This window comes from Pipra filicauda, unplaced genomic scaffold (assembly GCF_003945595.2).
Source record: "Pipra filicauda isolate LSUMZ 115617 unplaced genomic scaffold, ASM394559v2 scaffold94_size2452230_pilon, whole genome shotgun sequence".
Classification (NCBI taxonomy): Eukaryota; Metazoa; Chordata; class Aves; order Passeriformes; family Pipridae; genus Pipra; species Pipra filicauda.
In genome coordinates this window covers 264,927-278,914 of record NW_024105142.1, presented here as the reverse complement: position 1 = coordinate 278,914, position 13,988 = coordinate 264,927, and the positions used below count along the sequence as shown (strand labels likewise).

Here is a 13,988-nt window from a genome sequence, read left to right as displayed (position 1 = left end):
GAAGGTTTGTGTTGGGATGGGGATGGGCTGTATTTCAAAATTCCCTCTCCTTTCATGGGATCTGTCATTCAGTTTTATGTGTTACCATTAATTCATTGAATATCATGTGTTACCATTAATTCGTTGAATATCAGAGACATTTCAAAAGTTCTGGGCATTACATCTCTTACCCTAGCTATTAACATCAAATTTAGCATTTATCCAGATTACTTTTACAATATTCCTCATAAGCTTTGAATTGTATCCTATGGACTTTTCTCCAATATCCAGCCATTTTTGAAGTATATTCATCTTTCTTTTTCTGGGTTTCGTGGAGCAGAAAAATGTCAAAGGAATATTTTTAAAAACTCTGTGAAACTTCTCCTACTATATACTCTGTCAAGAGCTAATACTCTGAGACCATAAACGGGCAAATCCTCTCGTGTTCACAGTAAAATCTCTTCCACCCTTCTACCAAGCAAGGAAAACACACACATGAACAATGTGGCAGAAGCTTTAACCACCAGATGAAATTCTTCAAGGAATGAAGTGCTGTATTTACAACAGACTTACAGAGGGTCCCATGTATAGATTTCTCAGTGGCAGTTTGAATCGAGGATATGATAGACTAGAATAAACTGTGACACAGAGCACAAAGTGCCCATTAACCATTATTTGCTCCCAAATGCTTGGCTGCAATAAAGTTATGTAATGAAACCAGCTAAGGAATTGTTCCAGGCACATGTTTTGACTTTTGCTTATTTGATTATTGTTTTGATTTATTAGACAGATTTTTTTTTTCTGTGATCATATGTTTAGCTTATTGGATCACTCACATACAGTTTGTCACCATTTCTAGAGATGAACAAGTGAAATAGAATTGGTCATATAATATCTGTTCCCTCTCCTCTGTTATAACTGGTGAGACCTAAGAAGTTTTCATGTTTCCAGGCCCAACACATAGACATGTTGATGGATATTTATATTCTTTCTCCTTTTCATTAACTTAGCTGATAATAAAGTTTTATTTTCATCAATACTTAAACACACAGACACATGAAAACTTCTGGAAAAATATAGTGGCATAGTTTAATGCTCTCTTTTATTATTACTGAATAAACATTATGTTCTTAACACAGTCTGGCAGCTTACAGAAATTATGAAAATGACCATGCAACAGTTGTATGAGTAGACTCTGCCATATAAATTAGAATTTGAAAGATTTAATCTAGTTTTGGTTCAGTATATCATTCCTGTGCTTAGTTTTAAAAATAATATTTTTTTTCATATAGGAGAACACTGCAAAACTAATTAAATTCTTGAATGAGAATGCACTGTCTGAAAATGTGCCCAAAGACCTTGGCCCTGAAGAATCTACTAAGATAGAAACCAAGAAATCTGAAGAAACTGACTCTTCAGAAGAAATAAATGCTGGTGTGGAAAATGTAAAAAGTGAGACTTTCTCAAGGGAGCTGACAACTGCAGAGAACAGTGAATCTGACTCCAAAGACCCGAGCTACTGGATTAAGAATGCTTTAATGCAGGATGGAAACTCCTATGAAAAGCCTCAGAAAAATATGGGACAAGGCTTACAACTTGAAGTGAAGTCTTCTGAGGAGAAAGAGTACGGCTACATTGTGACAGTGAAGGAGTAAGTATAGCAGCCAATTTGAATGGCATTTTTAACTGGAGAAAAGATAAAGTCATTGCACCTAATGAAATATGAATGTGCAAGAGGAAAATGCCACAGGCCTGATTTTTAATACATCTGAAACTGTTTGGGACCTGTTCAATACTTTGATGAAAATACAAGAAAACAGTTCCGTTTTCTTGCAGTTGCCTTTCCGCCCTTGCAGATGATTGTAGGTCTTTTGCTTAGACCTCTCTCTATCTTCTCATGTTCCAGTGACCTTCCAATATGTCAGTAAGTGTGCTTATGGTTAGGATGCAGGCTTTAAATATTTGACTTGAAAGTAGTCTAAATATCAATGCCTGAGTCATTCTTTCAAAGAATGACACCCACAATAATAAAGCGCAATATTTTCTCTGTGGTTTCATTTTGATCTGAAAATGACACATATAAGATTCTAAACATCACATATGCAGCTAGTTTAGAAAGAAAGACCTAATGATTTCAGGTCATGTCAGTAATGAATTTGACATTTAATGCTATACTTTCAAAAGACAGCTTTAGCCCCCTAGTGATACACAGTTCATTACAGGAACATTTGGGATTTTAGAATGGTGTAGGCACTTTTACATCCTTTTTCCCCCTGTGAGAGCAATGCTATATTTGGTTAGTGATCATGATTCATCTTCTGTGAGAAATTAGGAATTTTTAGGATGAGCTTACAAATCACTGCCCAGCATCATAGAGAAACTGAGACAGGAACTTCTTTAGCATGGATTGATTCTTTTGAATACCTCAAAATTCTTAATGGGATTGAAGGCAACAGAATTGTGGAGGATTTGTGTTTTTACTATACTGTGTTGCTTTGAAATCCATGTGGCTGCATAGCAGAAACAGACCAAAAATTGATGGAATATCCCAGTTTAACTGCACCTCTTGGATCCTGCCTATGAATGTTATGTGAAGAGTAGAAGCCAGTTTTTCCTCAGCTCAGCAATATTTCCCCCAGCTCTTTTAACTCACATCAATCTGGAAGGCTCCTTTATACCCAAGAGTACCTTAATGACACCATCTCCTTTGATCATCCAGACTTTATTTGGCTCATAAATTCTGTAAAGCTTAGAGCTTTCAGAGCTCTGTGTAGTGGGAAATGTTCTGAATTTCAGTGTTCACAACCTGGAGATTCTTCACTGTGTCATCTTATCTGGTTTTCTTCCTGCTAGTCTCCCACTGATGGGTTTTCCCTGAATTATGTCTGTTATTATTCAATGAAACTTGCTGAAGAAGATCATTTGTCCAAATGTTCTTGGTTCTAGAGAACTCCATATAAACTGATATAATCCAACATAGTTTTCTTCAGACTCTTTACCATTTTCAGTTGGAGAAATACAAAAAGTACTTTTTTATGTACTAGATTATTATAATTTTAGCAACTTTTGGACAAGATGCTTTTAGATAGATAAAGTGAAAGAAGTGCATCCTTGACTGGATACTGGGGGGAAACACAGTTACAAAGTATGAGGAAAAGGCTGAGTTACTTAATGCCTTTGCCTCAGCCTTTAGTAGTAAGACCAGTTGTTCTTCAGGTACCCAACCCCCTGAGCTGGAAGGCAGTAATAGGGAGCAGAATGGAACCTCCGTAATCCAAGAAGAAACAGTTATCAATCCACTACACCACTTAGACAAACATAATCCTCCATGGCTGGATGGGATTCACCCAAGGGTACCAAGGAAGCTGGATGAAGTGCTCACCGAGACACTTTCCATCATTTACCAGCAGTCCTGGCTAACTGGGCAGGTCCCAGTTGACTGAAAGTCAGCAAATGTAAATCCCTTGTACAAGAAGGATTGGAAGGAGATCTTGGGAACTGCAGGCTGGTCAGCCAGACCTTGGTGCCAGGGAAGGTCATGGAGTGGATTGTCTTTATTTGCCATCATGCAGCATGTAAAGACAACCAGGAGGCAGGGCCCAGCCAACATGGGTTTGTGAAAGGCAGGTCCTGTTTGACAAGCCTAATCTCCTCTTGACAGTGTAACCCGCTTAGTGGATGAGGGAAAGGCTGTGGATGTGTCTACCCAGACTTTTGTAAGGCCTTTGACACCATTTCCCACAACATTCTCCTGCACAAACTGACTTCTTGTGGCTTGGGCAGGTCCACTGTTCACTGGGTAAAAAACTGTCTGGATGGCTGGGACCAGGGAATGGTGGTGAATGGAGTTACATCCAGCTGGTGGCCGGTCACAAGTGTGGTCCCCCGGGCTCGGTACTGAGTATTTATTATCTTTATTGATGATCTGAATGAGGAGATCAAATGCACCCTCTGTCACTTTTCAGGTGACACCAAGTTGGGAGAGAGTGTTGATCTGCTGGAGGGCAGGCTCTTCAGAGGGATCAAGAGGGGAAATGGCCTCAACTTGTCACAGCGGATGTTTAAATTGCATATTAGGAAAAACTTCTCTACAGAAAGGTTTGACAAGCATTGGAACAGGCTGCCCACCACCCCTGAAAGTATTTAAAAGATGTGTACATATGTCACTTAGGGACACGCTTTAGTGGTGGACTTAGTACCAGGTTCATGGTTGGACTTGATGCTAGAGGTCTTTTCCAACCTAAAGATCATTCTACTTGGTGGTGTAGTTGACATTTCAGGAGCAATCCATTCACTATTAGCTTCTGAGGCTTTGCAAGTACGATCCAGAGGAGATATTAAGACTACTTCAATGAACTCCATGAACTGCTAAGATACCAGCATTTAATTGTGCCACAAACCAAAGACAAACATTTCCATCTAATAGTTGAAGAAAAGATTTGTGATACTTTAAAGACTTGTCCAAATGGCAGTCTGATTGTCAATGGCAAGAACAATAGGTCACTCCTGCTGTGTTTGTCAAGTGACCTTTCGGATGGTTGGAGAAATGCAATCCATACCAATCCATAATATCCATCACTGCTAAGGTTTGGAATGAATTGACAGTTTCAGTGTAGAAAATTGTCCAGCAAATCCTCCACTGTGCTGCTTCAGCACTTTATTATGCTGAGAAACCAATCAAATTGGTGATTTATTTTCTTTACTCTTTTTTCTTTCAAAAAATTGCAATTTTACTACTGTAGAATTTGCATGAGAAAGATTTTTTTCTTTCTCAGTGTAATTGCTTTGAACTGTTTTATTAATTTTAACTCTGAAATTCTAAAGTTATCTTATGTTTTAGAAAAAGATATCTACAGGTTATTTTCATTTATATTCTACTTTAAGCATAGTGATAAAATACCTCTGCTATAGTGGGGATACATCAGTGTGAGTTCTCAAATAAGAGGAGTCTTTGCCTTTGGACAAAAGAGCTCTTCCTATTTTCTGAAATTCTAGTTCTTCAAGTTTGGAAAACTTTCTTTTTTGTGTTCAAAAAAATGCCAGTACTCCCATTTGTTTGGAAGTTTGTGCTCTAAAATTGGGGCCTAGATCCCACAATCAAAACATTTACACAGTGTTTAGTCTCCTGAGTGTCTCATGAGGAAAGCCAAAGCTTGACTTTCCAGAACATGTAGTTCTTACCACCTCCAGTAAAACTAAATGTAAGCTGCTGCATGCTCAGCAGTTTAAATAGCCAAGCTGGCATGCAATTTCTCAAATATGTGATTGAGTAGCTAGACTTAAACGCACTAAGAAAAATCCTAGTTTGAAAGTTCATCTCTTTTTACTACTTATCACAGTCTTTCAAGTTTCAAAATCAAGTCATGCTCACCTGACACCATGCTTGGACATCTAATGCAGAGGAACTTGTCCTGTTTTGTGATTTATCAGAAGGCATGCGCTTGTAGTTTTTCATATAAATATTAGATCACAGACTAGAACACAGACAGCTTATGGCAGCTCTCTTAGCTTGTGAGCCAACTTCTGGCATTGTTGTATTAGGCAATTCCTGGATATTTCATGTTTTGTCATATGTTAACTCTCAATTCCAGACTGCCTATGTAAAATTATATAGGCTGTAAATCTGTTCATAGCTTCTTAACTGAATTGGATCCTACATGCATGTCTATGCATTTCATTTGAGGTCTCCGGTATTCTGCTCAGGTGCTGTGAAAAAGCTGAAAACGGATCTTGTGTTTATAGTATAAAATTGCTATTGAATATGATTAGTCTGACCCATTTAGTGTGCTGAAGGGTTAGGTTAATTCCAAATGCTTGATATTACTTCTTCACCTTTACGAATGTGATAAATGATACTGCTTTGCATATAATGATTACTTTCCTCAGGGTGGTGTTCAGGTTAGGACCCTGAAGCTGGGTTGTACAGAACTCTTGGTTTATTCCCCAAGTTTTCTGTTTTCCTAGGCAGGTCATTAAAGAATTGTATTTTTATGATCTTCATTATTTGTTTCCCCTACCAGGTGGAAACATTGTAATTGCATTTAAAAATTTAATTTAAAATAAATAGGAAAAATGAATCACCAGATCTACAGCAATGAAACAGGTCTGATATGTTTTATTGTTCTTAGTTACTGGAAGGTCTTGATGTTTCTTAGAAGCTGAGCTTTTTTATTCCATAAGGCTTTTCAGCTGTTTTTAGAAAATAATAACAGAATGTTCTTGTCCTTCAATACATATATACAAAAGGATTTGACCTCCTCTGTATATCTCACTGTCCTTTTGGAAGTTGTTATTCTACCTACAAGTGCACTTTGTCAAGGGAAAGAGATTTGTGCATATTCTTCAATTAACTTATGCAACTAGCTTTAAAAACTAAAAGAAATTATAAACATACATAAAAGAGAAAATCTGTTGATACTGAAGTCTGATAAAATCACCAAGGGATAACATTGCTGAGATCAAAAAAAAAGTTAAATGTAACATTTTTGTCTCTCGCTTTGTCCCTTTCCTTAGAAGACTCTTGCCTTGTATAAATAGGTTCTATAAATGTTCGTAATTGATTTTAAAGTCCAAGGTTTTGCTTCTGACAGCATAACTTGACCCCCTATCTGAATAATACACATGGAAAATCCTTGTCTATGAAATTATCTAGTAGACACAATTTGGTCACTGTATCTCAGCACCAGAACCGGTAGAGACATAGTTCTAGAATCTTTTGTTGCTAACTCTTCGCATGTAATTATTCATGATCCCTAGAGTTTTCTAGACTTAAAATCTTTTTCCCATCTGTAATTTTCCAGTTTTCTTGTGGTACTTAGAAAGTGATAGAGATTATATCCCCCACATTACTCCTTCACTACCTTATTTTTGATATTATACATTCCCATAGGAAAATGATACTTCATGCCTCTTATTCATCCACAAGAAAATAACAGAAAAGTGGTAGCTAATGCGGCTTTGCCACAGAGAGCAATAAACACTGGCTTTTGTTTGGTTGGGGGTTTTTTTGCAAGAATTCAGCCTTGTATATTTTGAATTATTATCTGTTATGTGTGGAGAGATAATATGATAATCTGTTCTACTTCAGTTGCCCTTAGCTTTTGTACTTTCAAGATCTGTTGAAATACATTATGACAGAACATGATTCTCCCCTGCTGATGTAGATCACTTTACAAGAGAAGAGTCCTTCCAAGTGTCCATCTTTCCCTCCTCAAAGGGTTTCACTTTTCCAGATGTTTTCCTCTTATGTCTGTTGGGACTAGCTCTGGATTGTCCCTTCTACAGGAACTTAGAGAGAAAATTTTCTAATCGATGCATTTGATGACCAGCTCATGTGTTGCACTAATGACAATAATGACAAGGAATCACTCTGGTCCCTTGAGATGATGAAAGGCAATAGACAATTGTGGGAGTGTGCCTGGAGTCCCCAGTAGCACCACAAGGACTCCCTCACATTTGTATCTCTCCACTTAGCTGAATGGAAATGGCTCTTGGCCTGGTTTTCCAGACCAAACATTCCCAGAAACTCCAATTTCTGTCTTTGCATGCATTCTGTGCCACCTTAACATCCATTGTTCAGGTCTCACATACCAAGTCTTTGGGAGAGCAGGTGGTGCAGATACTCCACAACCTGTCTGTGAGCAGGTTCAGGTTCCTCTGCTGGCTCCAGGCTATAGAAATGCACATTACATATCCCCAGACTAGGGATGGGGCTGGAGGCTGTGCTTTGTTTCCACAAACAGTGGTAGTCGTTAAAACCCTGAGGTGCTGCAATATCTCACAATGCTATGTGGTCAATACTTCTAGTGTATCACAATATTTTTTGGTTAATTACCATCCAGGTCATTATGAAACAGTGATGAATTTTAAACTTTTGAAATGAGTGAGAAATAAAAAGCCAAAGATCAGGATTCCTGGGAATGCAGCATACTGTATCATAATGCAGTCTATTATCTGATAGTACCTTTTCATCAATGTTGTTCATCCCAGTCCTGGGAAGCTCAGATATAAAAATGCCATCATTTAATTTTCAAGCCTGATTTTTATTTTCAATTTCTTAATTAAGATAATGTGTACAAAATGTAAATCTTTGACCACTAAAAATTAGAATGGAGTCATTTCATAAATAGAAAATAAGTGAGGACTAATTCAGAACACACAGAATAAATTAGAACAGAGTAAAAAATTTATTTTTTTCTTTTGAGTAGAAATTCTGCCTTTCCATTGGCCCTTGTCTGATTTCCTTGTAGGCCCCCTTCAGACACTGCAAGGTTGCTATGTCTCCACAAACCATTCTCTTCTCCAGGCTGAGCACCCACAACTTCCTCAGCCTGTCTTCATAGGGATGGTGCTCTAGTCCCCTTATCAACTAATATTTGTGTTTCTTTAACTTCTTTCTTTTAACACTATGACGTCAGACATTCTCTGTCATTTTTAGTTCAAACCATTTGCATTATAAATTGGTCTAGGCTTTGTGCTGCCTTGGAGAAAGATGGATAATTTTAAGGAAGGGAAAGAATGAAAAATCAGAAGTGCATCAAAATGTGTATCACCAGTTGTCCTCAATCTCATTTATTAATTACTTTTATGGAGAAGTGATTTGATATGAAAGAACAGTTTAGCATTTTCAAGGCTTTTTTTACATCAGAGATTCAGGGTGCACGACAAGTGAACTCCGTGGCTGTTTCTAGCAATCAGCTTAAAATGCACTAGGGAGTACTTTGGTGGGGTCCATTTCAGCCTCAGAAGGGAGGGCTCACAATTATGGCACAGATTATTGCCATTATTTCTGTGCTTCTGGTAGCGACAAGCCATCTGTATGAATTTGTTACTATTAACACAGCTGGAGGTAGTGCATGTTCGAAGTAATGCAAGTACAGGCTGGCACAGTGTCACACTTCCATTATAACTCCAGAGAGTTGATCCTTCTCAACTTCTCTCTCACTCCCCTGTTTCCATGATGCCGTTATCTCCCCTGACCTTCATGGCCTGACCACTGCCATTGATTTTTAGCGAGTGTCATTTGTGTTACAAATTGGTCTGGACTTGAACCTGTCTGTATTAAGAGGTTTAAATTCACACTTACTGGTGTTGGGAAAAGAGGGAAAAAATTACAGAAAGTGGGAATTTGCTGAGCTGTCAAAACAGAAGTAAGCTTAAAAAGGTTTTATGGCTAATAAAGCCTTTGAGGAAACAAGCATAGAAAAACGAAAGTGCAGCCCAATGCAATAAAATTGCTATGTCCTTAAAATGATTACGATAACAGTGCTGTGAAGTCTGGTAGCTCTCAAACAATCCAGTGAATAGTTCTGTGCTTAGAAGTTATTTGGTTGGTCTCATGAATTCTGAGTAAATGCAAACCATTTACAAAATTAATAATTTTATAGCTAAAAGACCACACTAAAACCAAACTAAATCCATGAAATTCTCTAAGTCTTTACTGGGGATGTGTGCTTTAGGATGTATGAAACGACACTGTATGTATGGCCAGTCTTCGTGAACGAAGATTTGGGAAAGGTCATTACCCTTCGAGCCTGCGCAGTGGATTTTTTAGGTGAGACACAGTGTGCGCTGAACTGAGCCCACCCTTTAATCCTGAGGTTCATCTGCTGGGGCCGAGCGAGCTTGGACAGTGGCAGTGAGGTCCTCTGGACGTAGGTTTGTTTAGAGTGACCTTCTCTTAGATGTATGGCCTTACAGGGCTCACAAGCTCCATCTGCCCGGGGGAGTTTCCCTTGACCGGGCATCGAACCCGGGCCGCGGTGGTGAGAGAAACGACACTAAACCACGGACAAAAGAACTCAGACAGACAAGGCAGGCTGCTGTAACACCTTGGACTTGAAGCATCAGTGCTCAGGACTTTCATTATAGATTATCAGATGAGTTACTCTCAGGGGCACTTCCAGACAAGAGAAATAAATACAATTTCAGTGTCTAAATGTTTTTTTTAGGCTTGGTAGGCTCAGAAAGAATTTAATGGCAACACTATAAATTACTTTGATTCAAAATATTCCCAGTAGTCCTTGCTATGGCACTTACCTCTTCTATGACCTGGAGCAAACCCCTCTAATGTCTCAGTTTCTTCTCCATTGTATGGATAATATGCATTATTCTTTTGATGACTGGGACTTCCTTTGTGTCTAGAAAAAGAGAAGTAGGAGTTGAAAAGGCTGGATTTAATAGCTTTATACTGATGGTTGCCAACCTGATGAGAACGGCGAGGTCATGTCACTGTGTTGCCATGTCTTCTCTGACATGATGCAGGAGCTCCATCCATGGGGCAGATGTGGATGGCAACATACTCCATTTATTCCCTCCTCAGGCAAATGCAACATCTTTCCTTTGGATTGTGGGATGTGGGGCTCAGATGATGGCAGTAGCAGCTAAATGAGCCAGTTTTGGTAAATGACCTTTCAGGTCAGAGAACAGTGCTGTTGGTGCGCTAAAAAGTGCCGTGAAGCCAATTCCCAGGAGACAGGAGTCAGTGCAAAGATGGTGGTGAATATCTCTTGTGGAACTTTGGTAAAGCTACATGTGTTTATTGCAATAGCATCAGCGGCTCTCCCATGGCTCAGTTACTGCTGAAATTTGCACACAAAAAGCTTCACATCAATCTATTTCATACTTCAGTAGCTGAGTTTCCCCATTATGTCGCTTGTTAAAATATTTACTAATCTTAGCAGAAAAAAAAAAGGTGGAAAAAAAGATAAATCCAAAAGAATTAAACTGTGTCCTTAAAATAAAAGCTTTCCTAGTATTGTTTACGGCTTCTCTGAGATGGAGAAGTACTGTGTTCACTGACTCTGAGACCACATTAATTTTAGCTACTATTTTAAACTACACATTTTAAATCTTGGCTATTTATATCTGAGGGCCGTTGAGCCCGGGCCTCCAGGAGGCAGTGCCAAGAGCCCTCTCTTTTCCATCTCGGCAGCACGACACACGGAAGATCCTCAGACCCAAAGCACCTTCTGTTGAGATACATCAGACTCTCCTGGGAGAAAAGCTGATGTTGCAGCAAAACCACAAGTTGTACCTACCCTTCAAATCAACAGGAGATAAATGGGATGCTCTTCATACTGACTTTAAGGAGAGTGAGTCACAGAGCAAGGGCCAGGGTGTCACTGCAGATTAAGAACTGGTTATGAGATAGGAGAGAAAGATTCGTCATGAACTGCTGCTTCTCAGCATGTAGAGAGATTAGTGGTACCTCATCGGCAAATTGTCTCTCTTAGGAAGAACTATGGAGGATTTAGAAAAATTCCAGACGGATTTAAATACATTGAGGGATTAAGGAGCACAATGGTAGATGAAATTCAGCTGGAATAAGTGTGACAGAATAATAGACATTAACAAAAATAGTACTTGGGGGAAAAAAAAAAGAACAAAAGGTATTCTTAAAACTCCTCATAGTCTGCTCTCTGAGGCTGTGGAAAATTTGAAGAAAAGATTTGCTGTATTTCTATACATGAATCCTGCCCTTGGTATGGTGGCCCATATTTTCATACTTGAAAATTTAAAAGAAGGCATGCAAATCCTGAAGGCGGTGGCCCATTTCAAAATGTGCTTTTCTAAAACACAAACTAGTTTAATACATATCACTGAGGGCAAGAGTTCAGCTGGGGATTTTTAAAAAAGAGAGGTTTTTGTAAGTATTGAGCATATACATTATCACAGTAACTAATTGCTTGTAAAATTGTATGACAATCTTAGTTGTTTTCAGAAGAAATACTCTTGCTGCAGGGTATAAGGCAAGAGGAACTCACTTCTGTCTGTTCTTGGCCTGGGCTGCAGTACACATAGTGCACAGGGAAAGGGCATGGCTAAAATTATTATTAAACACAAGGCTCATGTATTTCATGAGGTTCATGTAAGGATAAAATGGCCCATTCCTGACCTCTGGAGTCAGACAATGAATCAGTTGGACTCTGGCCTTTTCATGTATAATATTCTCATTTATTTGGTCAGGTGTTCCTAGTACTTCTGGGATAGAATATGGGTGGTTTGATACCTTATGACTGGACTTTGGGCAACTGCCTGAATACTGGCAATTTCATGTCAACACTCACCCCCTAAGTTTTTGCTCAGGGAATTGAGGAAATACTATTTTTTTGAATACTGTTACTGAACAACTTTTTTAACATCTTTACAGCTTTATTTCTTGCTTATTAGCAGTGTGAACACAACAGTGTCCAAGAAAAAAAAAAAAGAAAAATTAAAGAACTAATGGTTTTTGTTTGTCAAGGCATTGTTTTTCCCAGGGTAGACTGCTCCTTAGGTTGCCCTTGCAGAGGCATATCTCAGATGACCACTTCTCTCGCCCTCCTTCAGAACTTTTCCAGGATTTTCTTGGACTTTATTCCTTAGCACTTGTCTTTGGGCTATCCTGTATTTATTGCTGGTTTTAGAAAATCAGGCAGTAGCACGTCCAAAGTGGTTTAAAATAACCTCCAGTCTTGTGCTGGTGGCTGCTGCTGGGAACAGACTCAGGGTCTGGGGTTAGTATGCACTGCTGGGAATGTGCTTCCTTCAGCATTGCTCTTCTCACTCCTTCTTTATCCCAGCAGCAGGAACTGGAAATTGCTTACCCTTTTCTCTTGACTGCTTTTAACAGGCAAAGCAGTCATAGCTGGTATGCACCAGCCCCTTGCCCATGCAGAGGCAGTGCCCAAGTCCTGGCATTCTGGCTCCCCTGCTTCTCCTTGCCAAGCAGTGCACTGAGGACAGAGATACAGTGGGAAAGAAATCAAGCCTGACATTGGCCCACGAAGGTGGGTGGTTAAAAATGCTGAAGCTACTGTCAGTTGTTACAACAGCCCCTCTGTGCTGGATTTAAGATTTTGTATTCATTAGAGCAAGTAATAAGCAAACAGACAGTTCCTAGCAACTCTGTAAGTCATTCTAAAGAAGCTCCTTCAGACACCTCAGAGTCTTGTTGCTCAGCCTGAGCCCTGTAACAAACATACCTGCTCTTTTCCAGGCATGGAGAGAGGATGACAGCTTGTGCTGGAGCTGGCCAGGCTTTTCCTCCCAGCTTCCCATCAGCCGGCAGTTTGCCTGCACCTGGTCAATGTCCATGCTGCTGCCAAATGCTTTGAGCAGCCAGAGAAAACTAGTCCTCAACATTATTAATCCTAAAGGCAGACTCTTTATCTGACTCTCTAAGCATTCCATATGGTGTTCCAGACCCATATTTTTGAACTTACTTTCTGGGGGTTTTTTTAGGTTTAGCTTTTTATCTTCAGTACTAAGGAGACTGTGCTGCATGTTAAGAAAGTGATAGACTGTTGTCCTGTCAATAAGAGGGCGCCCATTCAATGTCAGTCAAAACAGAGACATTATTGAGAAATGGCCAGGTGGAACATTCTTAAATAGTTATTTTAAACTATGGAATGCATCTTTCTTAAAATTCATTATTTAGACAGACTAGAGGGAAAAAAAATACTCTTAGATCAGTACTAAAAAGAAAAAATCTTTGACAGGAGAAAGTTTCCTATTCGTATCCACTAAGTCAATGACTGTAAAAAAATCTTAAACATCCAAAATAAATGCAGAGGTAGACAGGACCAACACAATTATGTTTTTCAGATCAAACCTGATATTAGCCCCTAAAGTAAAATACCACCACTGATCTTTAGTGAACCCACCCAGGCAATTGTCAGACTAGGTCTTCTGATAGATATTTTTTTTTTTTGGCTAACATGTGAATCAGTGGTTAAAGAACCAAATGAGAAAGGATCTTACCATTCTAACCCAACACTTTGACTTGTGTATAACTCTCATTATTTAATAAAAGTTGATTACTGAAGTTAAATTCTTCAATAGATTTAGTCCATTCATCATCTTGTTTTCAAGAGCTTTGGGTGTGTGTTTTGTTATCCATGTCCTTTTTCCCTTTAAGGCACCTTTCTAAGTTCAAAGCTGAAATGTGGTTGTTTCAGAATTTAAAGTGAAAGCCAGACTGCCTCATTTAGGTACCAAACTTATAGCTGCTGGATGCTGCACACATT

General features: G+C 39.0%; 1 protein-coding gene across 1 annotated transcript in view; it reads left to right on the top strand.

Moving 5' to 3' along the window:
* The window catches only part of LOC113987717 (receptor-type tyrosine-protein phosphatase N2-like), a 338,497-nt gene that overhangs the window by 182,308 nt on the left and 142,201 nt on the right, over positions 1-13,988 (top strand). The window contains exon 9 of the mRNA XM_027720726.2: positions 1,272-1,630. Coding sequence (XP_027576527.2) covers positions 1,272-1,630 — 359 coding nt within the window. The remainder of the gene's footprint in view (positions 1-1,271; positions 1,631-13,988) is intronic.